At 46.9% G+C, this 22,979-nt stretch overlaps 1 protein-coding gene across 4 annotated transcripts in view; it reads left to right on the top strand.

The window, feature by feature from the left end:
- Window positions 1-20,759, top strand: part of VTI1A (vesicle transport through interaction with t-SNAREs 1A) — a 494,579-nt gene extending 473,820 nt beyond the window's left edge. For 2 of the 4 annotated variants that reach the window (XM_075348209.1, XM_075348210.1), the window contains one exon: window positions 12,914-20,759. In XM_075348209.1, coding sequence (XP_075204324.1) covers window positions 12,914-13,007 — 94 coding nt within the window. In that variant the 3' untranslated portion in view covers window positions 13,008-20,759. The remainder of the gene's footprint in view (window positions 1-12,913) is intronic. The other 2 variants (XM_075348211.1, XM_075348212.1) reach the window with 1 other exon arrangement.
- The last annotated feature ends 2,220 nt before the right edge of the window (window positions 20,760-22,979 follow it).

Below are 22,979 nucleotides of genomic sequence, written 5' to 3'. Positions count from 1 at the left end.
TCTGGAGACAGGATGACAGAGGAGTCTGGAGACAGGATGACAGAGGAGTCTGGAGACAGGATGACAGAGGAGTCTGGAGGCAGGATGACAGAGGTGTCTGGATGAAGGAGGAGGACAGAGGCGTCTGGAAGAAGGAGGAGGACAGAAGTGTCTGGAAGAAGGAGGAGGACAAAGGTGTCTAGAAGAGGGAGGGCGACAGAAGAGTTTGGAGGGAGGAGAACAGGGGTCTGGAGGGAGGAGGACTGAGAAGTCTGAAGGGAGGAGGAGGGTAGAAGAGTCTGGAGAGAGGAGGACAGAGCAGTCTGGGAGAGGCAAGAGGACAGAGGAGTCTGGAAGAGGGAGGAGGACAGAGGAGTTTCGAAGAGGGAGGAGGGTAGAGGAGTCTAGAGGGAGGAGGAGTGCGGCTGGTAGGCGGTGCGGCTGGTAGGCGGTGCGGCTGGTAGGCGGTGCGGCTGGTAGACGGTGCGGCGGGTAGACGGTGCGGCGGGTAGACGGTGCGGCGGGTAGACGGTGCGGCGGGTAGACGGTGCGGCGGGTAGACGGCGCGGCGGGTAGACAGTGCGGCTGGTAGACAGCGCCACCGATACTGTTACAGTGTAGACACAATGTAACTATTAGGAGTTGTGCACACATTGAGTATTTGGTTGTGGAAATTTCCGCCCCATTTCAGCATCTCTTGGCAGGAAACCGCAGTGCAGACACAGGTGATTTGTTTTTGCCGCATTTCTGAGCGTTTTTCAATGGAATTCAGTGGGTGAAAATCACAGGCAAAAATTCTGAAACTATTGACAGCGGCAGATTATTTTCTGCAGCAAATCTGCACAGAGGAAATACTGAACGTGACCACGACACGCAGGATTCTCATTGACTTTGCTCCATCGGGATTTGCTTGTAGTTTTTGTAACAAAATTGCTCTAAAAACCGCATGAAAAAAGCGATAAAACCGCACTGTGTGCACAGCAGTAGTGGAGTTTTTGTGACTCTTGTGCTCGGCTCTCGTTTTGTCGTTGTCCCTCGTGGCAGCGATCACATAAAGGCGGCCGTGGAGGGAATGAGCAGTGTTGTTCGGAGATCACCTCTGCGCGGCGCAGGCGTCTCCTCTCAGTGTCATCGTCATGAAGTGACAGTTTTGGAGCATCTTCTCTGCATTGTGCCGTTCCTCTGTTATTCCTCCTAGCAATTTATAAAGAGATTGACAAGGGGGCGTGTCCCTGCAGACACTGAACAATCAGCTGACAGTGTAAGGGGGAAGGTAACACCCAATTGTCAGTTATTCCTAAATTTTAGGGGGGAATAACCTGGGAGCAGAACAAGGCAGAGTTATAAGAAGAGCCCCAGGATTGTTGTGTACAGGGGAGTACCTATGTTTGCTCCCACAGATGTTTGGTCGTAACGTGGCAGGATTCAGTGGCGTGTCCACGGCCAGTGGCTGGATTGTGCCAGTGTATAGCTGTGGCTGTTCTCCAATGCCGGAGCCTCCTCTTGGGGGTACGTCACCCCTTATAGGATGAATGGAGCTTCCCTTTAAGTACGTGTCCACCCTCCGAGTGCTGCGGAGTAACATGGCCGCACTCCTCCAGACGTGCACTAATCCCGTGTATAGCATTAATCTCCCTCCTTCATCCCTCGACAGAAACGCATAACTCCCATAATCTCCATCATCTCCTTATAGCAGTCGGATGGTTGCGAGGGATCCATGAAGGGGAAGGTGCAGAGTTGAGGTGCGGCGTTCACACTACGATTTTTTAACATGCATCATGAACGTTTTTTTAACGCAATAACGGATCCAGTGCAAATGCGTTTTCATTTCAATGCATTTGCAATGGACTCACGTCAACATGCGTTCACCTGCGTTTGCGTGCGTTATAGTGAGGATCCAGCAACTTGCAGTTTTTTAACTTTTTTCAAAAATGCTACTTGTAGCGTTTTTGAGCTGCGTCCAAATACTGTTTGCCACTGGATCCTGACTATACTGCACGCAAACGCATGTGAACGCTGGCATGCTGATAGACAGGATCCTGCTTGCTCTACTGAGCATGCCCAGAAACCAGCCTAGCGTGATCAGTCTCTCTCTCCCCCTCCTTCTCTCCCCCTCCCTCTCTCTTCCCCGCCTGAGAGCGGCGGACGCTCGTAACCAAGGTAAGTATCGGGTAACCAAGCAAAGCGCTTCGCTTAGTTACCCGATGTTTACCTTGGTTACGTGTGCAGGGAGCAGGCAGCCCGGCTCCTAGCAGCTATGGACACTCGTAACCAAGGTAAATATCGGGTATCCAAGCAAAGCACTTCGCTTAGTTACCCAATGTTTACCTTGGTTACGTGTCCAGGGAGCAGGCAGCCTGGCTCCTAGCATCTACGGATGCTCGTAACCAAGATAAATATCGGGTATCCAAGCAAAGCACTTTGCTTAGTTACCCGATGTTTACCTTGGTTACCAGCGTCTGCAGCTGTCAGATGCCGGCTCCCAGTCTATCACGTTCAGTTCCCCTCACTCTCGATCACATGACTTCAATGCCCGCCCATAAACTTCAAGTGGCAGGATCCTGCAAAATAACACATGCGTTTGCATGCGTTTTTCTTTGTAAAAACAGGATCCACTTTTACAGCAAAAAACGTTCATGACGCATGTTAAAAAAACGTAGTGTGAAAGCAGCCGAAGGCATCGGAGGCGCAGGATCCGTCCACGTTTTGTTTCTGCCTGGAATTGCCCGGAGGCCTCATCCTGCTCGTCAGCCCCGCTGTGCCGGAGCCGCCGGAGCCCGGATTAGACGCGGCAGAAGTTGGGGATTCGTCCTCTTATTAATATTTCACTGCAGAGTTTCAATTTGCCTGAGAGTTTGGGAAATGTCACAAAAATTATCAACAAACAAAGCGGCACGAAACTAAAATGCAGGAAGCCGCGGTGCACCGGGGACTCTGCAGACAGGAAATATAGCGGCCACTGATGCCGTGGAGGGAGCAAACGTGGACCTGGGACACAAGTGATATAGTGCTGCCGCACCCCAGATACCTATGCACTTATGTTAACACTCAACACTGCCATATAGTGCCCGAATATTACCACCATACAGTAACCAAATAATATTCTGACATTGGTCTTATATAACACTGACATATATTTCCCATTCAATACCGCTATGCAATGCCTAAATAATAATACTGCCAACATAATCCCTCTATACCATGCCAATATACCTGTATGTAGTGCACATAATAATACTGTCATCCAGTGCCCATACAATACCATTAAACAACTAACAACATACATCTCCTAAACAATACCGTCATTCAGTCCTTAAACAAAAATTCTTTTACAGTCTCCATATAGCATAGCATTCATAAATAATGCCTCTATACAGTGCACAAAGCTAAATCATTCAGCGCAAAATACCATCATAAAGTGCTTATATAATACTGTTATACCGTCCCCAAATCACACTGTACAAAGCCTTGATAATACCGCCGCACTATGCTTAAATATAAATCATACCGTCGGACAAAGCCTCGATAATACCGCCATACTATGCTTAAATATAAATCATACTGTCGTACAAAGCCTCGATAATACCGCCACACTATGCTTAAATATAAATCATACCGTCGTACAAAGCCTTGATAATACCACCGCTCTATGCTTAAATAGAAATCATACCGTAATACAAAGCCTCGATAATACCGCCACCCTCTGCTTAAATATAAATCATACCGTCGTACAAAGCCTTGATAATACCGCCATACTATGCTTAAATATAAATCATACCATTGTACAAAGCCTCGATAATACCACCACACTATGCTTCAATATAAATCATACCGTCGTACAAAGCCTTGATAATACCACCGCTCTATGCTTAAGTAGAAATCATACCGTAATACAAAGCCTTGATAATACTGCCATACTATGCTTAAATATAAATCATACTGTCGTACAAAGCCTCGATAATACCACCATACTGTGCTTAAATATAATTCATACCGTCGTACAAAGCCTGGATAATACCGCCAAACTATGCTTAAATATAAATCATACCATCGTACAAAGCCTCGATAATACTGCTACACTATGCTTTATAATAAAGGAGGTGGAGTCCCTGGAAGTCGGGGAACGATTATACAGTGCCTTGCAAAAGTATTCAGCCCCTTGAATTTTTCACCCTTTTCCCACATTTCAGGCTTCAAACATAAAGATAAAATGTGAATGTTCTGGTGAAGAATCAACAACAAGTGACACAATTGTGAAGAGGAAGGAAATTTATTGCTTATTTTTAACTTTTTTAAAAAATAAATAACGGAAACTTGGGTCGTGCAATATTATTCACCCCCTGTAAGTGAATACTTTGTAGCGCCCCCTTTTGCTGTGATTACAGCTGCAGTCTCTTGGGGTATGTGTCTATCAGTTTTGCACATGGAGAGGTGAAATTCTCGCCCATTCTTCCTGTGTAAACAGCTGGAGCTGAGTGCGGTTGGATGGAGGCGTTTGTGAACAGCAGTTTTCAGCTCTTTCCACAGATTCTCGATTGGGTTCAGGTCTGGACTGTGACTTTGCCATTCTAACACCTGGATACGGTTATGTGTGAACCATTCCATTGTAGATTTTGCTTTATGTTTGGGATCATTGTCTTGTTGGAAGACAAATCTCCGTCCCAGTCTCAGGTCTTTTGCAGAATCCAACAGGTTTTCTTCAAGAATGGTCCTGTATTTGGCTCCATCCATCTTCCCATCAATTTTACCCATCTTCCCTGTCCCTGCTGAAGAAAAGCAGGCCCAAACCATGATGCTGCCACCACCATGTTTGACAGTGGGGATGGTGTGTTCCGGGTGATGAGCTGTGTTGCTTTTACGCCAAACATATCGTTTGGCATTGTGCCCAAATAGTGTGACTTTGGTTTCATCTGAGCAGAGCCCCTTCTTCCACATGTTTGGGGTCTCCAGGTGGCTTGTGGCAAACTTTAAATGACACTTTTTATGGATATCTTGAGAAATGGCTTTCTTCTTGCCACTCTTCCATAAAGGCCAGATTTGTGCAGTGTAGACTGATTGTTGTGCTATGGACAGACTCTCCCACCTCAGCTGTAGATCTCTGCAGATCATCCAGAGGGATCATGGGCCTCTTGGCTGCATCTCTGATCAGTCTTCTCCTTGTGTGAGATGACAGTTTGGATGGACGGCCGGGTCTTGGTAGATTTGCAGGGGTATGATGCTCCTTCCATTACAATATGATCGCTTGCACAGGGCTTCTTGGGATGTGTAAAGTTGTGGAAATCTTTCCGTAACCAAATCCGGCTTTAAACTTCTCCACAACAGTATCATGGACCTGCCTGTTGTGTTCCTTGGTCTTCATGATGCTCTCTGCGCTTTACACAGACCCCTGAGATATCACAGAGCAGGGGCATTTATACAGAGACTTGATTACACACAGGGGCTTATATTTATCATCATCAGTCATTTAGGACAACATTGCATCATTCAGAGATCCTCAATCACCTTCTGGAGGGAGTTTCTGCACTGAAAGTAAAGGGGATGAATAATATTGCACGCCACAATTTTCAGTTATTTATTTTTTATAAAAGTTTAAAATAAGCAATAAATTTCCTTCCTCTTCACAATTGTGTCACTTGTTGTTGATTCTTCACCAGAACATTAACATTTTATCTTTATGTTTCAAGCCTGAAATGTGGGAAAAGGTTGAAAAATTCAAGGGGCTGAATACTTTCACAAGGCGCTCTATGCTGCAGTCTCAAAAGTAACTAAGAAACAACTGCATGGAGTGTGGATAAAGGGGCGACAGGAAGAGTTACAGGAGGGACGCCTTTTTCCAAATTGGGGATAATGTAGCGGCACAGCTGAGGTGCTTGTTACAATGTATCAGCGCAGGTAAGAGCGATCCGTCTGGAGACCAGGCCCGGACATAGATTTGTTTAATTCACAGAGGACTCATTAGGCCGGATACAATTGTAACAAACCCTCAGCTGTGTGAAATACATGGAGAATACGGGGATTGTTATTGGAAGCAGAGATCTGACAAACCGGGGGGGTCTGAATTATAAAAATTGCAGAACAGCGGATCGCTTAAAGGGACAGTAACATGAGTGGTGAGAAAAGAAGTGTGGAGCACAAATCAGGGGTAACCGTCACCTAATGTTGTACATCGCAGCATGCCGTGCGTCGCAGTGTGTCAGTGCCTCTGCTTTATGAGAACCCCCTCGCTCGTCAGTGCACAGGTTAAGTGATGGGACCCTCCATTGTTAGATGAGCTGTCATGGCTCCTCCGTGCGTGGCCCGTGTATGGGAATTAGCCCAGTGCTGCACCAATTTGTCAGCTGTCAACTGCAGAAAGCCTCTGTGCTGCTGTGACCTGAAGAAGAAGAGAAAAGCATCTGAGAGGGATGGTCAGTGACAGATGAGACAGCCATTCATCTCCTGCCAGGAGCGCGGACACAAAGCAGCAGTGCCAACACGCACCCCAACCGTGACCGCAACCTAACCTGCCAGAGGCGGGCAATGCCAGAAGTCCTATGTAAGAACACAGGTAACGGAGGAGATGTCTCCTGCAGTCCTATGTAACACCACAGATAACACAGTGATATCTCTGAGTACAGATAATGTAGTAGATGTCACCTGCAGTCCTATGTAACACCACAGATAACACAGTGATATCTCTGAGTACAGATAATGTAGTAGATGTCACCTGCAGTCCTATGTAACACCACAGATAACACAGTGATATCTCGGACTACAGATAATGTAGTAGATGTCTCCTGCAGTCCTATGTAACACCACAGATAACACAGTGATATCTCGGACTACAGATAATGTAGTAGATGTCACCTGCAGTCCTGTGTAACACCACAGATAACACAGTGATATCTCTGAGTACAGATAATGTAGTAGATGTCAACTGCAGTCCTATGTAACACCACAGATAATGTAGCAGATGTTACCTGCAGTCCTATGTAACACCACAGATAGCACAGTGATAGCTCTGAGTACAGATAATGCAGTAGATGCCACCTGCAGTCCTATGTAACACCACAGATAACAGTAATATCTCTGAGTACAGATAATGTAGTAGATGTCACCTGCTGGTATATATATCCCACCCTGGGCCCCTCCTGGTATGTATATTCCCTCCTGGGCACATTCTGGTATATATGTCCTCATCTTGGTTTTTGTCTCCTTCATGGTATATAAGTCCTCCTTCTTGTATATGTCCCCTTCCAGGGCCCTTCCTGGTGTATATACTGTATATCCCCCCCCCCTTGGGCACATTCTGGTATACATGTCCCCATTCTAGTTTTTGTCCCCTTCCTGGTATATATACGTTTTCCTTCTTGTATATATGTCCCCTTCCACAGCCCCTCCTGGTATATATATATATTCCCCTCCTGGACAGATTCTGGTATAATGTCCCCATCCTGGTTTTTGTCCCTTTCCTGGCATATATGTCCTCCTTCTTCTATATATGTCCCCTTCCAGGTCCCCTCCTGTTGTGTATATATATCCCCCTTCTGGGCACATTGTAGTATATATGTCCCCATGCTGGTTTTTGTCCCCTTCCTGGTATATATGTCCTCCTTCTTGTATATGTCCCCTTCCTGGGCCTCTCCTCATATATTTTTCTGCCACAAAAAGAAAAAAAAAAACATTTTACTCACCCACCCTAGCTCCCACGTCGCACGGCGTCCTCTCTGAAGGGCGATGCATTTCAGCTGAAGCAAGGCAGGGACTGGGACTGACTACACCGTGTCCCTGGTGTTCGTGAGCGTACCTACCACATCAACAGGCTAAAAGCTTATGAGGAACGAGAGGTCACCAATTTAGCAGTTTGCTGTCCAGAGGTAGATGACCCAGAGTTGGACCAGATCCCAGACCTATTAGAGGACTCCAAAAGGGAGATGGCGGTAAAAGATGTATCACTGGGGGAGCAGCTTTGTCCATCACAGAAGCGACAGATATCAGACATACTCGGAACATATGAATCCCACTGCTGCCACCAATTGTGGAGACACGGGGGTCAGTGGGTGCTCTCCTGTGGAGACACGGGGGTCAGTGGGTGCTCTCCTGTGGAGACACGGGGGTCAGTGCGTGCTCTCCGGTGGAGACACGGGGATCAGTGGGAGCTCTCTTGTGGAGACACGGGGGTCAGTGGGAGCTCTCTTGTGGAGACATGGGGGTCAGTGGGTGCTATCCTGTGGAGACACGGGGGTCAGTGGGCGTTCTCCTGTGGAGACACGGGGGTCAGTGGGCGTTCTCCTGTGGAGACACGGGGGTCAGTGGGTGCTCTCCTGCGGTGACACGGGGGTCAGTGAGCTCTCTCCTGTGGAGACACGGGGGTCAGAGGGCGCTCTCCTGTGGAGACACGGGGGTCAGTGGGTGCTCTCCTGTGGAGACACAGGGGTCAGTGGGTGCTCTCCTGTGGAGACACGGGGGTCAGTGGGTGCTCTCCTGTGGAGACACGGGGGTCAGTGGGTGCTCTCCTGTGGAGACACGGGGGTCAGTGAGTGGTCTCTTGTGGAGACACGGGGGTCAGTGGGTGCTCTCCTGTGGAGACACGGGGGTCAGTGGGTGCTCTCCTGTGGAGACACGGGGGTCAGTGCGTGCTCTCCTGTGGTGACACGGGGTCAGTGGGTGCTCTCTTGTGGAGACACGGGGGTCAGTGGGTGCTCTTGTCCACTGATCCGGCCGCCTTTAGAAAGACAGCGTGGCTCAGGGCTCATCCCAACTGAACGCCGGCCTCCTTAACCATGGGTGGAACACTACTCAGACAACACAGGGTGAGGGAACCACAATATTAAGACTTTATTGGATCCCCAAACAATTAAAGGCATTTGGCACATAACCAGCAAAACCACAAAATGTAACCGGCAACAGAGTCTCCCCCTTCCGCTGCTCACCAGGGATTAGAATGTCCATGCCTCAGAGCTTCCAGGGCTACTTACTCCAATCCAGCAGCACCCCGCTTTCATCAGGCACCCACCGAGAATGGAATAACGCAGGATTTAGGAAGCTGTCTGAGGTCTGCAAAGTCTGTAACAGGTGACTGAATTGTCCCAAGCTGGATTCCTTCCTTAGGTAGTCCTTGATATCTCAGCCGAATCCTTGCATTCGATGCTGAAGTCCATGTAGTATTATAATCCAGGTTCGGTTATGGCTTGCCAATCGGATCCGCAGGTCCTAGATTGGTAGCATGTAGCAAGAGTCTAGCCGGGCAATCAACAGACCTCCTTCTTATACCCCTGAGCTCTCCATTCAGACCATTGGGGTCTTCACGATTGGTGGATAAGACTGGTCTCTTATTGGCTAGATTTCAAGCCGTATACAAAATATCCCTAGTAGTAATGATCTCTGGCAGTGAGAAGGGAGAGACAGCCCAGCCACATCACATCTAGCAATACAAATGGAGGTTCACATAATTGATTTGTCTGGGTATCTGACCTTCACTGGCTAAGGAAAGTACATGAGTCAACAAGAGGCACTGACAGAGTCCATGCTGTCACAGTCCCCATCCTGGTTTTTGTCCCCTTCCTGGTATATATGTCCTCCTTCTTGTATATGTCCCCTTCCTGGGTCTCTCATATATTTGTCTGCCACAAAAAGAAAAAAAAAACATTTTAGTCACCCTCCCTGGCTCCCTCGTCGCACGGCGTCCTCTCTGAGTGGCAATGCATTTCAGCTGAAGCAAGGCAGGGACTGGGAATGGTGGGACCCCCACCCCCGGCGATCTTCAGCTCACGGAGTGCCTACCTTTCCTCGCCGGATGCCGCGTCCTCGACATCTCCGCGTTGCCTGCAGCAGCAGTGTGATGAGGTTGCAGAGTGATGACATCATCACACTGGGCCATGGGATGACGCGCCGGCGACCTGTTTTGCTCCACTGACTATGCTTACGGCCACATGGCTAATTTGCATGCCATGCTATAGAAGGGCTTCACATGCAATTTAGCCGTGTGTGCAGTGGCTGAAGTGACACGGCCGGGCCTCTCTGCTGCGGCTGTAACTGGGGCCTGGTGAAGAGGGGGGCCCGGCCGGGGCTCAATAAAGCTAAGTAATTACCCTGTGCCCCCCTCTTTGCCGGGTCCCGTACACCAGTCATGGTTGTCCAGCCCTGATGGCGGCCCTGTGTGTAACACCACAGTTACACAGGGATATTATTCTCTCTATTAACACTCGACACTATCACCACCATCATTCCCACTACTCTCCCTATTTGAGGGTGGGGATGTTAAGATTTGTAGTTTTCTTGCCCCTCTTCCCCTTTCTAAATGTGAGTACTCCATGGTTCCTGTGATACAGTGGGGGCTTTTTGCAGTGTATCGTAGGTTGCGTATCCCCCATGCTGTGGTCCTGCTCGCACAGCTGCCGGTTGCAGTGTATCGGAGATTGTGGCCCCCCGTGCTGGGGTCCTGTTCGCACAGCTGCAAGTTGCAGTGTATTGGAGGATGCGGCCCCCCGTGCTGGGGTCCTTCTCGCACAGCTGCAGGTTGCAGTGTATCGGAGGTTGCGGCCCCCCGTGTCAGGGTCCTGCTCGCACAGCTGCAGGTTGTGGTGTATCGGAGGATGCGGCCCCCTGTGTCGGGGTCCTGCTTGCACAGCTGCAGGTTGCAGTGTATCGGAGGATGCGGCCCCCCGCGCCGGACTCCTGCTTGCACAGATGCAGGTTGCGGTGTGTCAGAGGTTGTGGCCCCCGTGTCAGGGTCCTGCTCGCACAGCTGTAGGTTGCGGTGCATCAGATGTTGCGGCCCCCCGTGTCGGAGTCCTTCTCGCACAGCTGTAGGTTGCGGTGTATCAGAGGTTGTAGCCCCCGTGTCAGGGTCTTTCTCGCAAAGCTGCAGGTTGCGGTGTATCGGAGGTTGCGGCCCCCCTGTGTCGGGGTCCTGCTGGCATAGCTGTAGGTTGAGGCCTACCGTATCGAGGTCCTGCTCACACAGTTGTAGGTTGCGGTATGTTGGAGGTTGCGGCCCCCCGTGTTGGGGTCCTGCTCGCACAGCTGCAGGTTGCGGTATATTGGAGGTTGCGGCCTCCTGCGTCGGGGTCCTGCTCGCACAGCTGTAGGTTGCGGTGTATCAGAGGTTGCGCCCCCCCGTGTTGGGGTCCTGCTCGCACAGCTGCAGGTTGCGGTGTATTGGAGGTTGTGGCCCTTCGTGCTGGGGTCCTGCTTGCACAGCTGCAGGTTGCGGTGTATCGGAGGATTCGCCCCCCCCGTGTCGGGGTCCTGCTCGCACAGCTGCAGGTTGCGGTGTATCAGAGGTTGCGGCCCCCCGTGCTGGGGTCCTTCTCGCACAGCTGCAGGTTGCGGTGTATCAGTGGTTGCGGCCCCCCGTGCTGGGGTCCTTCTCGCACAGCTGCAGGTTGCGGTGTATCAGTGGTTGCGGCCCCCCGTGCTGGGGTCCTTCTCGCACAGCTGCAGGTTGCGGTGTATCAAAAGTTGCGGCCCCCGTGTCAGGGCAACTTCTGATACACCGCAACCTGCAGCTGTGCGAGAAGGACCCAGACACGGGATGACGCAACCTCCGATACACCGCAACCTACAGCTGTGGGTCCTTCTCGCACAGCTGTAGGTTGCGGTGTATCGGAGGTTGCGTCATCCCGTGTCGGGGTCCTTCTCGCACAGCTGCAGGTTGCGGTGTATCAGAAGTTGCGGCCCCCCGTGTCGGGGTCCTTCTTGCACAGCATTAGGTTGCAGTGTATTGGAGGTTGCGGCCCTCCTGTGTCCGGGTCCTGCTCGCACAGCTGCAGGTTGCGGTGTATCGAAGGTTGCGGCCCCCGTGTCAGGGTTCTGCTCGCACAGCTGCAGGTTGCGGAGGTTGTGGCCCCCCCCTGTTGGGGTCCTGCTTGCACAGCTGTAGGTTGCGGTGTATCGGAGGTTGTGGCCCCCCGTGTCGGGGTCCTGCTTGCACAGCTGTAGGTTGCAGTGTATTGGAGGTTGCGGCCCCCCGTGTCAGGGTCCTGCTCGCACAGCTGCAGGTTGCGGAGGTTGTGGCCCCCCGTGTCGGGATCCTGCTCGCACAGCTGTAGGTTGCGGTGTATCAGAGGTTGCAGCCCCCCATGCCGAGGTCCTGCTTGCACAGCTGCACGTTGCGGTGTATCGGAGTTTGCGGCCCCCCATGTAGGGGTCCTGCTCGCACAGCTGCAGGTTGCGGTGTATCGTAGGTTGCGGCCCCCCATGTTGGGGTCCTTCTCTCACGGCTGCAGGTGGTTGCCCTGTATGTTATTCAGGTAATTATCGGTGTCATCCGCGGTTTGTCCGCATCCGCTGCAGCCGCCCGCAGCCGTGTGAGCCGGACAAGGTGAATGGTCTCGGGCATCTCCATAACTTTGCGATGCGTATACCCCGGACACCAATTATTCCTTTACCTCTTTTTCTGTTTTTTTCCTTGTTTTCGTGCACACTGACCGATAAGCGGCGTGGGAGGAGGAGATTTCCTCTGAAAGCCGCCTTTTATCTGCTTTCTCTGCCTGCGCTCCCCGCTCGTGTCTGCGTCCTCCTCTGATCACTCGATACATTTCGGTAGTTCAGCCGGATTCCGAGCGAGCAAGTTTACATGTAGCAAACATACTTCCCACTGTCTGTCACACGGAAGTCAACTTCTCGTCAGGTCTCACCCTTGTGATTTGCCTCGAATGCCTTTAATATTTTTTTTTTCATGTCAATTATTGCTTGTGCCTCAATGTTCGGCGCCCGTTCTCCACCGCGGAAATACACGACAGGAATCCTTAACATCGCTAAATTAATTGGGCATTGTGGAAAAAGGGACAATTGAGTCGAAGCTTCTTGTAGAAGGAGAGAAGATTGTCAACGTGTCACTTTTCATCTCAGACGCTGCCAGTTGGGTTTTTTTTTCTTTTTGTTTGAGAATTTGAGCCTAAAACTAACGAGCTTTTCTCTCTTTTTTTTTGTATTTATTTTGTTTCTTTAGGATCATCCAGAATCGGGTGTTACTCGTTGTCCTGGGGATCATCATCGTCTTCACCATCATCTTGGCGGTTTATTTTTCTTTTCGTGGGCACTGATCCTCTTCACCCTCCTCTGTGCCCCCCCCCGGGGTGGTGGTTCCCGTGTATCGCCCTCCTCGACTGTCGGAGATCTGTGGAACAATGGGCTTTACAACGGCAGGTCAACTTCCAAAACTTTCCCCAGGGCCCACCACGGACTTTCCACCATCTTCACGGGAACTCTCCTCATCCTTCAAACCTTCCTTTGCAAGATGGAGATACAGTATCCACGAGAAGTCAACTGTTTCGGTGTCGAGTTGTATATTTCGGGGTGATTTTCGGATTGTGGCCCTTTTTCTTGTCAGGTGGATTTCCGTTATTACCTAGTTTCTGGGTCCGATGGATAAAGTCTTGGGCAAAAGTTGATCGTTTGTCCATACTGAAATACAGGTCTAAGTTTTGGTATTTAGCACAAGTAGGGTCAAAGAAATAAAACTTTAGGTTCAGTAATTAATCTCCAATTTTGTAATTTACGACTTTTTAAGATTTTCAGCAGTTCTTGAGATTTTAACACTAAACAGCAGGGCGTCCAGCGCTTACAAGCTCTTTTCTATTGGGCTTGTAAGCACTGTTTTAAAGCCGCCCAGTATGACTGCAGCGCACTTTTACATACCAATCCCGGCCAGCCCTTTCAAGCTACATAGCAGCGGTGGTCGGTCTCCAAGGCAACGAGCTGCAAACAAAAGAAAAAGGTTAGTATCTCAGGAACGGCTGCAAATTTTAATAAACAGTAAGTTACAAAGATGAATAGCTGCAGTATAAATGGGAATATCGCTGTAATACAGGGATCATTGAGAGGAGACGTCCTGCTGTCATAGGGTTAGTGGGGCTCCAGACATGCACAGCGAGGACGTTGTGTTGCACTCACTGTCCGCTTTCCACATTGCAGCAAGTCGTGCTTCTGTTATCCATGGCAGTGATCTCTCCCACCATCGAGGAGGTGTCCGGCTCCACCTCATTCTGATATTTCCACCTTCTTACGTAAGCAGCAGCCCCACCCCGGATGGGATCTATGGGGCATAGGGTCGCGGAAGGTGAATGATGGGAGATTACCGCACGTCCATTCATTATCCGTGTAACGCTCTATGAGAACCGCATGGTACCGGGAAGATCATTCTATTCTACAGATTGACCCTGGTTTCTCCTCATCCTTCCACCAGGATCAGTAGTGAAGATTGCCCCGACCTCAGCCCCCGGTTGATCACTTGTCCGGTTAGCTGCACCATCTTCCTGATTAGATTAGATTCTAAGCCAGTATTTCTCAACTCCAGTCCTCAAGACCCACCAACAGATCATGTTTTCAGGTTTTCCTCAAATCAGGTTTTCAGGATTTCCTTAATTTTGCACAGGTGATGGAATTATTCCCTGTGTAATACTGAGGAAAACCTGAAAACATGATCTGTTGGTGGGTCTTGAGGACTGGAGTTGAGAAACAGTGTAAGCGGTCAAAGATGGTTGTATCTCAATCACAAAAACGTGTTCCTCCCTAAACTCAGTAATGGGGTAAGTGTAGACTAAGAATATGGAGTCCAAGATCTGCATCAAAACCCAAGGAATACAGTTACCATGATATAGATCCTGAACATCCGATAAGATGACCCGTGGAGGAGCAGCTCCGGTTTGGCACATGGCGGAGGCCTCCTTGGCTCGTGACATTGGGTATTTAGAGGAAATGTCACCACTGTGGGTCAATGATACATCCCATTGGATATCCATAATGGTCCATGTGGGTTCCTTCAGTCTCCGGCCTACATATGAAACCAAACATTAGTATGTAAGAAGCTAACGTGTCACCTGCGAGGTCCCACATTTTAGGCAACATCAGAAGAACTCGGAGACTGTGGCACAAGATCCAGTATCATATTCCAGAAGAGTCTTCTGAGGTCTTCGGTTGTCTTAGATATTTATGGGCCTTTCTGAATAAAATTCACTTATAAAAAAGACTGAGAGCTTTTGATAAAGTATTTGCACCCCTTCTCAACTCCAAAGAGACCAACTGTTTGGTTGCGTTCATTCCCAACCATTGCTGGGTCTTTTACGTAGGCTGATAAATCGGCAACAATGATCGTTGAGCAAAGATACAAGGCGGGACTCGGAGCTCGTCATCTTCACCTTGATCGGGAGGGGGGTTCAAACAAAAGATCATTTGTCCCCTCATCATACACTTTACACCATTGCTGGAGGCAAATGTTTACAAAAAGATCATCATCGTCCCATTGACAATACCTTTAAAGGGGTTGTCTGGGACTCTAACATTGATGGTGTATCCTCAAAAACAGCTGATTGATGGGGGTGCCGGGTGTCACACGGCCACCGATCAGACACTGATGACCTATCCTAAGTAGTGTTAAAGTCCCGGACATCCCCTTTAGTCCAGCGATCAAACGACTGCCATGTTAGGGAGCGATCATTCATCTGGACCTCCTTGGGGGTCAATCTCCAATACATATGGTCAGCACTTATGTATGGGTCGTTAATCCTAACTCTATGGCGCCCCCTATGTTAGCTATTATTTTGGCTTATTCTCATAACAAGAAGCAGAGCCGCCCCTCCTGCCCCATTTATCAGCCATAGGTTAGGATCAGATTGGCTCGGTTCTTCATTTGTACCCGATCTTGCTTTAGCCTATGTTCACACAGAGCTTTTTGATGCTTTGAGAAATGAGTTTTTCAAGGCAAAGTCACTTCATGAAGGTTTTTTTTGGCTTTGTGCACAAGATGGCTTTTAATTGACTTTCTCAAGACACTTGAAGTTTATTTATTTTTATTTTTTTTTAAGCATCTTCTCACTTCTCGTCTTCTCACTTCTCGTCTTCTCTTTTTTGAAGCGCCTTCTCACTTCTCGTCTTCTCTTTTTTAAGCGTCGTCTCACTTCTCGTCTTCTCTTTTTTTAAGCGTCTTCTCACTTCTCGTCTTCTCTTTTTTAAGCGTCGTCTCACTTCTCGTCTTCTCACTTCTCGTCTCCTCACTTCTCGTCTTCTCTTTTTTAAGCGTCTTCTTACTTCTCGTCTTCTCTTTTTTAAGCGTCTTCTCACTTCTCGTCTTCTCTTTTTTTTAAGCGACTTCTCACTTCTCGTCTTCTCACTTCTCGTCTTCTCACTTCTCGTCTTCTCTTTTTTAAGCGTCGTCTCACTTCTCGTCTTCTCTTTTTTTTAAGCGCATTCTCGCTTCTCGTCTTCTCTTTAAGCATCTTCTCACTTCTCGTCTTCTCACTTCTCGTCTTCTCTTTTTTTAAGCGTCTTCTCACTTCTCGTCTTCTCTTTTTTAAGCATCTTCTCACTTCTCGTCTTCTCACTTCTCGTCTTCTCACTTCTCGTCTTCTCTTTTTTAAGCGTCTCCTCACTTCTCGTCTTCTCACTTCTCGTCTTCTCTTTTTTAAGCGTCGTCTCACTTCTCGTCTTTTTTTTAAGCGTCGTCTCACTTCTCGTCTTCTCACTTCTCATCTTCTCTTTTTTAAGCGTCTTCTCACTTCTCGTCTTCTCACTTCTCGTCTTCTCTTTTTTAAACGTCTTCTCACTTCACGTCTTCTCTTTTTTAAGCGTCTTCTCACTTCTCATCTTCTCTATTTTGAACCGTCTTCTCACTTCTCGTCTTCTCTTTTTTGAAGCGTCTTCTCACTTCTCGTCTTCTCTTTTTTTAAGCGTCTTCTCACTTCTCGTCTTCTCACTTCTCGTCTTCTCTTTTTTTAAGCGTCTTCTCACTTCTCGTCTTCTCTTTTTTTAAGCGTCTTCTCACTTCTCGTCTTCTCTTTTTTTAAGCGTCTTCTCACTTCTCGTCTTCTCTTTTTTAAGCATCTTCTCACTTCTCGTCTTCTCACTTCTCGTCTTCTCACTTCTCGTCTTCTCTTTTTTAAGCGTCTTCTCACTTCTCGTCTTCTCACTTCTCGTCTTCTCTTTTTTAAGCGTCGTCTCACTTCTCGTCTTTTTTTTAAGCGTCGTCTCACTTCTCATCTTCTCTTTTTTGAACCGTCTTCTCACTTCTCGTCTTCTCTTTTTTGAAGCATCTTCTCACTTCTCATCTTCTCTATTTTGAAGCGTCTTCTCACTTCTCGTCTTCTTTTTTTTAAGCGTCGTCTCACTTCTCGTCTTCTCTTTTTTTAAGCGTCTTCTCACTTCTCGTCTTCTCTTTTTTAAGCGTCGTCTCACTTCTCGTCTTCTCACTTCTCGTCTCCTCACTTCTCGTCTTCTCTTTTTTAAGCGTCTTCTTACTTCTCGTCTTCTCTTTTTTAAGCGTCTTCTCACTTCTCGTCTTCTCACTTCTCGTCTTCTCTTTTTTAAGCGTCTTCTCACTTCTCGTCTTCTCTTTTTTTAAGCGACTTCTCACTTCTCGTCTTCTCACTTCTCGTCTTCTCACTTCTCGTCTTCTCTTTTTTAAGCGTCGTCTCACTTCTCGTCTTCTCTTTTTTTTAAGCGTATTCTCGCTTCTCGTCTTCTTTTTTAAGCGTCTTCTCACTTCTCGTCTTCTCTTTTTTAAGCGTCTTCTCACTTCTCGTCTTCTCTTTTTTTAAGCGTCTTCTCACTTCTCGTCTTCTCTTTAAGCATCTTCTCACTTCTCGTCTTCTCACTTCTCGTCTTCTCTTTTTTTAAGCGTCTTCTCACTTCTCGTCTTCTCTTTTTTAAGCATCTTCTCACTTCTCGTCTTCTCACTTCTCGTCTTCTCACTTCTCGTCTTCTCTTTTTTAAGCGTCTTCTCACTTCTCGTCTTCTCACTTCTCGTCTTCTCTTTTTTAAGCGTCGTCTCACTTCTCGTCTTTTTTTTAAGCGTCGTCTCACTTCTCGTCTTCTCACTTCTCATCTCTTTTTTAAGCGTCTTCTCACTTCTCGTCTTCTCTTTTTTAAACGTCTTCTCACTTCACGTCTTCTCTTTTTTAAGCGTCTTCTCACTTCTCATCTTCTCTTTTTTGAACCGTCTTCTCACTTCTCGTCTTCTCTTTTTTGAAGCGTCTTCTCACTTCTCATCTTCTCTTTTTAAGCGTCTTCTCACTTCTCGTCTTCTCTTTTTTTAAGCGTCTTCTCACTTCTCGTCTTCTCACTTCTCGTCTTCTCTTTTTTGAAGCGTCTTCTCACTTCTCATCTTCTCTTTTTAAGCGTCTTCTCACTTCTCGTCTTCTCTTTTTTTAAGCGTCTTCTCACTTCTCGTCTTCTCTTTTTTAAGTGTCTTCTCACTTCTCGTCTTCTCTTTTTTTAAGCGTCTTCTCACTTCTCGTCTTCTCTTTTTTAAGCATCTTCTCACTTCTCGTCTTCTCACTTCTCGTCTTCTCTTTTTTAAGCGTCTTCTCACTTCTCGTCTTCTCTTTTTAAGCGTCTTCTCACTTCTCGTCTTCTCACTTCTCGTCTTCTCTTTTTTAAGCGTCGTCTCACTTCTCGTCTTTTTTTTAAGCGTCGTCTCACTTCTCGTCTTCTCACTTCTCATCTTCTCTTTTTTAAGCGTCTTCTCACTTCTCGTCTTCTCACTTCTCGTCTTCTCTTTTTTGAAGCGTCTTCTCACTTCTCGTCTTCTCTTTTTTGAAGCGTCTTCTCACTTCTCGTCTTCTCTTTTTTGAAGCGTCTTCTCACTTCTCGTCTTCTCTTTTTTGAAGCGTCTTCTCACTTCTCGTCTTCTCTTTTTTGAAGCATCTTCTCACTTCTCGTCTTCTCTTTTTTAAGCGTCTTCTCACTTCTCGTCTTCTCTTTTTTGAAGCGTCTTTACACTTCTCGTCTTCTCTTTTTGAAGCGTCTTCTCACTTCTCGTCTTCTCTTTTTTGAAGCGTCTTCTGACTTCTCGTCTTCTCTTTTTTGAAGCGTCTTCTCACTTCTCGTCTTCTCTTTTTTGAAGCGTCTTCTCACTTCTCGTCTTCTCTTTTTTGAAGCGTCTTCTCACTTCTCGTCTTCTCTTTTTTGAAGCGTCTTCTCACTTCTCGTCTTCTCTTTTTTGAAGCGTCTTCTCACTTCTCGTCTTCTCTTTTTTGAAGCGTCTTCTCACTTCTCGTCTTCTTTTTTTTGAAGCGTCTTCTCACTTCTCATCTTCTCTATTTTGAAGCGTCTTCTCACTTCTCGTCTTCTCTTTTTTGAAGCGTCTTCTGACTTCTCGTCTTCTCTTTTTTGAAGCGTCTTCTCACTTCTCGTCTTCTCTTTTTTGAAGCGTCTTCTCACTTCTCGTCTTCTCTTTTTTGAAGCGTCTTCTCACTTCTCGTCTTCTCTTTTTTGAAGCGTCTTCTCACTTCTCGTCTTCTCTTTTTTGAAGCGTCTTCTCACTTCTCGTCTTCTCTTTTTTGAAGCGTCTTCTCACTTCTCGTCTTCTCTTTTTTGAAGCGTCTTTACACTTCTCGTCTTCTCTTTTTTAAGCGTCTTCTCACTTCTCGTCTTCTCTTTTTTGAAGCGTCTTCTGACTTCTCGTCTTCTCTTTTTTGAAGCGTCTTCTCACTTCTCGTCTTCTCTTTTTTGAAGCGTCTTCTCACTTCTCGTCTTCTCACTTCTCGTCTTCTCTTTTTTGAAGCGTCTTCTCACTTCTCGTCTTCTCTTTTTTGAAGCGTCTTCTCACTTCTCGTCTTCTCTTTTTTGAAGCGTCTTCTCTGTTGTTTTTTTCTGTCATTTCCTGATTGATTTTCTCAGGGTTTTTTGGAAGATTTTCTCTTGGTTTTGGTGAAGTTTTTCTTAGTGTTTCTTTCTGGTCATTTTTTTTTCACTCCATTCAGAAACTACATGTGATTTTTACAAAACAACACTCAATAAACACTCCAAAAAAAAGTCTGGTCGTCTCCCGGGCGTCACCGGAGCTTTCTCATTGACTTGTATTGTACAGTACAGAAAATCTTCCGTGTGGAAAACGTCAGAACGGAGCTGTCACTTCTTTTAACCGCTGGACGTTTTTACAAACCTATTGATTAAAATGCGACAAAAAACTGAAGATGTGAACAGCGACGAGCGCGTCTACAGAGAAATGCAGAGGGTCCTTCTTTTGAACATTTTTGATAGGTTTTTGTGCGGTGAAAAGGACGCTGTGTGCACATTGCCAACGAGCTTTCTTTTACTGAAGATGTTTTTGAAACAGTCTTTTCCTTTTTTTGCAGCTTTTTTTATTCGATTTTCTTTAGGATTTGCTTCACAGTAATGATTTACAAGAATCCTCATGTGAACAGCGCAGTCTATCTCCCATTGAAATGAATAGGTAACGCTTTCCAGGTTTCTTTTTTTTTGTAAATGGTTGCTCAGAAGGATTTTGCAGAACCTTTGCTCCAAAACCTCTGTGTGAACGTAGCCTTATAATCCGCGTGGTGCAGACCCGACCCAGACTTGTGCCCGACGGTCATTTGCCCCCCAGTTACGTGGGCCGGGTCACAGATGTACAATAAATGGAGGTGGAAGCTGCCGGATCAGAACCTGGGATCAATGGCCGGTCCCCCGGTATCCAGCGCTATTTGTGGTTCTGGCACCACAGAGCTGGAATCACCATCAGACCCCACCTGAAGCCATTGCTCCGCTGGAGACTGGGCTGAATCCCTTATATCTGTGGATCATCCAATACTGGACCTTAGCTGTACTTTTTGGATTATTCTCTGGGTTCCCGTACTGATGAGCATCGTCCCGATGTGACCGGAGCTTATCCTCTTCTAACCTCAATCACACTCTGCATTGCTCCCTGTAATTTATTGTAGCCAGGACGGGCCCTGGAACCTGCCGCCGCCGCGTCTTCTGTGTCGTAGTGTGAAGATTTGTGCATATTTTTTCTTTTAATATAAATTATGTATAAACATGTGTAATGCAATAAAGTATATTAATAAAAGACGAGAAAAGTGACTCGTGCAGGTTCTTACCACTGCGGTAATGTTCATGTCAGTGTAACAGGTGGTATCTCCTCCCAGAAGCTTCTACACACGGTGAAGAACGAGGAGATTAATCCACCTACAATGCTTACACCTGACCAGCCGCGATCCATACTGTAACCGTATAATACAGGGTACGTAATGTAAAAACACCAGCAGAATAGTGAGTGCAGCTCTGGAGTATAATACAGGATCAATAATGTAATGTATGTACACAGTGACTGCACCAGTAGAATAGTGAGTGCAGCTCTGGAGTATAATACAGGAGGTAACTCAGGATCAGTAATGTAATGTATGTACACAGTGACTGCACCAGCAGAATAGTGAGTGCAGCTCTGGCGTATAATACAGGATGTAACTCAGGATCAGTAATGTAATGTATGTACACAGTGACTGCACGAGCAGAATAGTGAGTGCAGCTCTGGAGTATAATACAGGATGTAACTCAGGATCAGTAATGTAATGTATGTACACAGTGACTGCACGAGCAGAATAGTGAGTGCAGCTCTGGAGTATAATACAGGATGTAACTCAGGATCAGTAATGTAACGTATGTACACAGTGACTGCACCAGCAGAATAGTGAGTGTAGCTCTGGAGTATAATACAGGAGGTAACTCAGGATCAGTAATGTATGTACACAGTGACTGCACCAGCAGAATAGTGAGTGCAGCTCTTGAGGATAATACAGACTATAACTCAGGATCAGTAATGTATGTACACAGTGACTGCACCAGCAGAATAGTGAGTGCAGCTCTGGAGTATAATAATGTAACTCAGAATCAGTAATACATACAGTTGAAGCCAGAAGTTTCCATCCACTATCTATATAGACACATCTGCAGGTTTTTCCCTCCACTCTCTATACAGACACATCTGCAGGTTTTTCTCACTATGTGGCATGAAATCAAAATAAACCTTTCCCGTTTTCGGTCAGTTAGGAACCAAAATTATTTCTATTTGCCAAATGCCAGAATAATGAAAGAGAATGTTTTCAGGCATTTGTATTACTTTTTGCAATGTGAAAGTGTCCCATACATTTCATTAGTATTTGGTACCATTGCCTTTAAGCTTAAGTCAAAAGTTTACATGCACTAAGAGTACTATGTCTTTAAATATAAATATGGGACAGCCCATATGATGATGTCATGTCTTTGGAAGCTTCTGATAGGTTTATTGGCAACATCTGAGTTAATTAGAGACACACCTGTGGATGTATTGAAATGCACACCTGAAATACACGGGTTCTTTGTGTAGCATCATGAGAAATTCAAAAGAAATCAGCCAAGATCTTAGGAAGAGAATTGTGGACTTGCACAAGTTTGGTTCATCTTTGGGTGCAATTTCCAGATGCCTGAAGGTGCCTTGTTCATCTGTACAAACAATTATATGCAAGTAAAAACAAGCTGGTAATGTGCAGCCATCATACCGCTCAGGAAGGAGACGGGTTCTGTGTACCGGAGATGAGCGTGCTTTGGTCAGACATGTGCAGATCAACCCAAGAACAAAAGCAAAAGTCCTTGTGAAGATGCTGGCGGAAGCTGGTAAGATTGTGTCATTATCCACAGTGAAACGAGTACTGTATCAACATGGCCTGGAAGGCCGCTCTGTCAGGAAGAAGCCATTACTCCAAAAGAAACAGAAAAAAGCCAGATTAATGTTTGCAAATGCACACAGGAACAAAGACCTGAATTTTAGTTTCATTAGACCACAGGACATGTTTCCAAAATTGAACTGTTTGGCCATAATCACCATCCTTATGTTTGGAAGCTTTAAAACCTAAGTACACCATCTCAACTGTAACACACGGGGCGGCAGCATCATGTTGTGGGGTTGTTTTGCTGCAGGAGGGACTGGTGACTTCACAATATAGATGGTATCATGAGGAAAGAAGATTATGTGGCAATACTGAAGCAACATCTTAAGACGTCAGCCAGGAACTTAAGGTTGGGGCGGAAATGGGTCTTCCAAATGGACAATGACCCGAAGCTACTGCCAAACTGGTTACAAAGTGGCTTAAGGATAACAAGGTCAATGATTTGGAGTGGCCATCAGAAAGCCATGATCTCAATCCTATTGAAAATGTATGGGCAAAGCTGAAAAGGCCGGTGCGAGCGGCGACCTCCAAACATTGGTCAGCTACACCGGTTCTGTCAGGAGGAATCGGTCCAAATTCCACCAACTATTATGG

The sequence above is a fragment of the Anomaloglossus baeobatrachus genome, chromosome 5 (assembly GCF_048569485.1).
Source record: "Anomaloglossus baeobatrachus isolate aAnoBae1 chromosome 5, aAnoBae1.hap1, whole genome shotgun sequence".
NCBI lineage: Eukaryota > Metazoa > Chordata > Amphibia > Anura > Aromobatidae > Anomaloglossus > Anomaloglossus baeobatrachus.
This window is presented reverse-complemented; position numbering and strand designations above follow the sequence as displayed.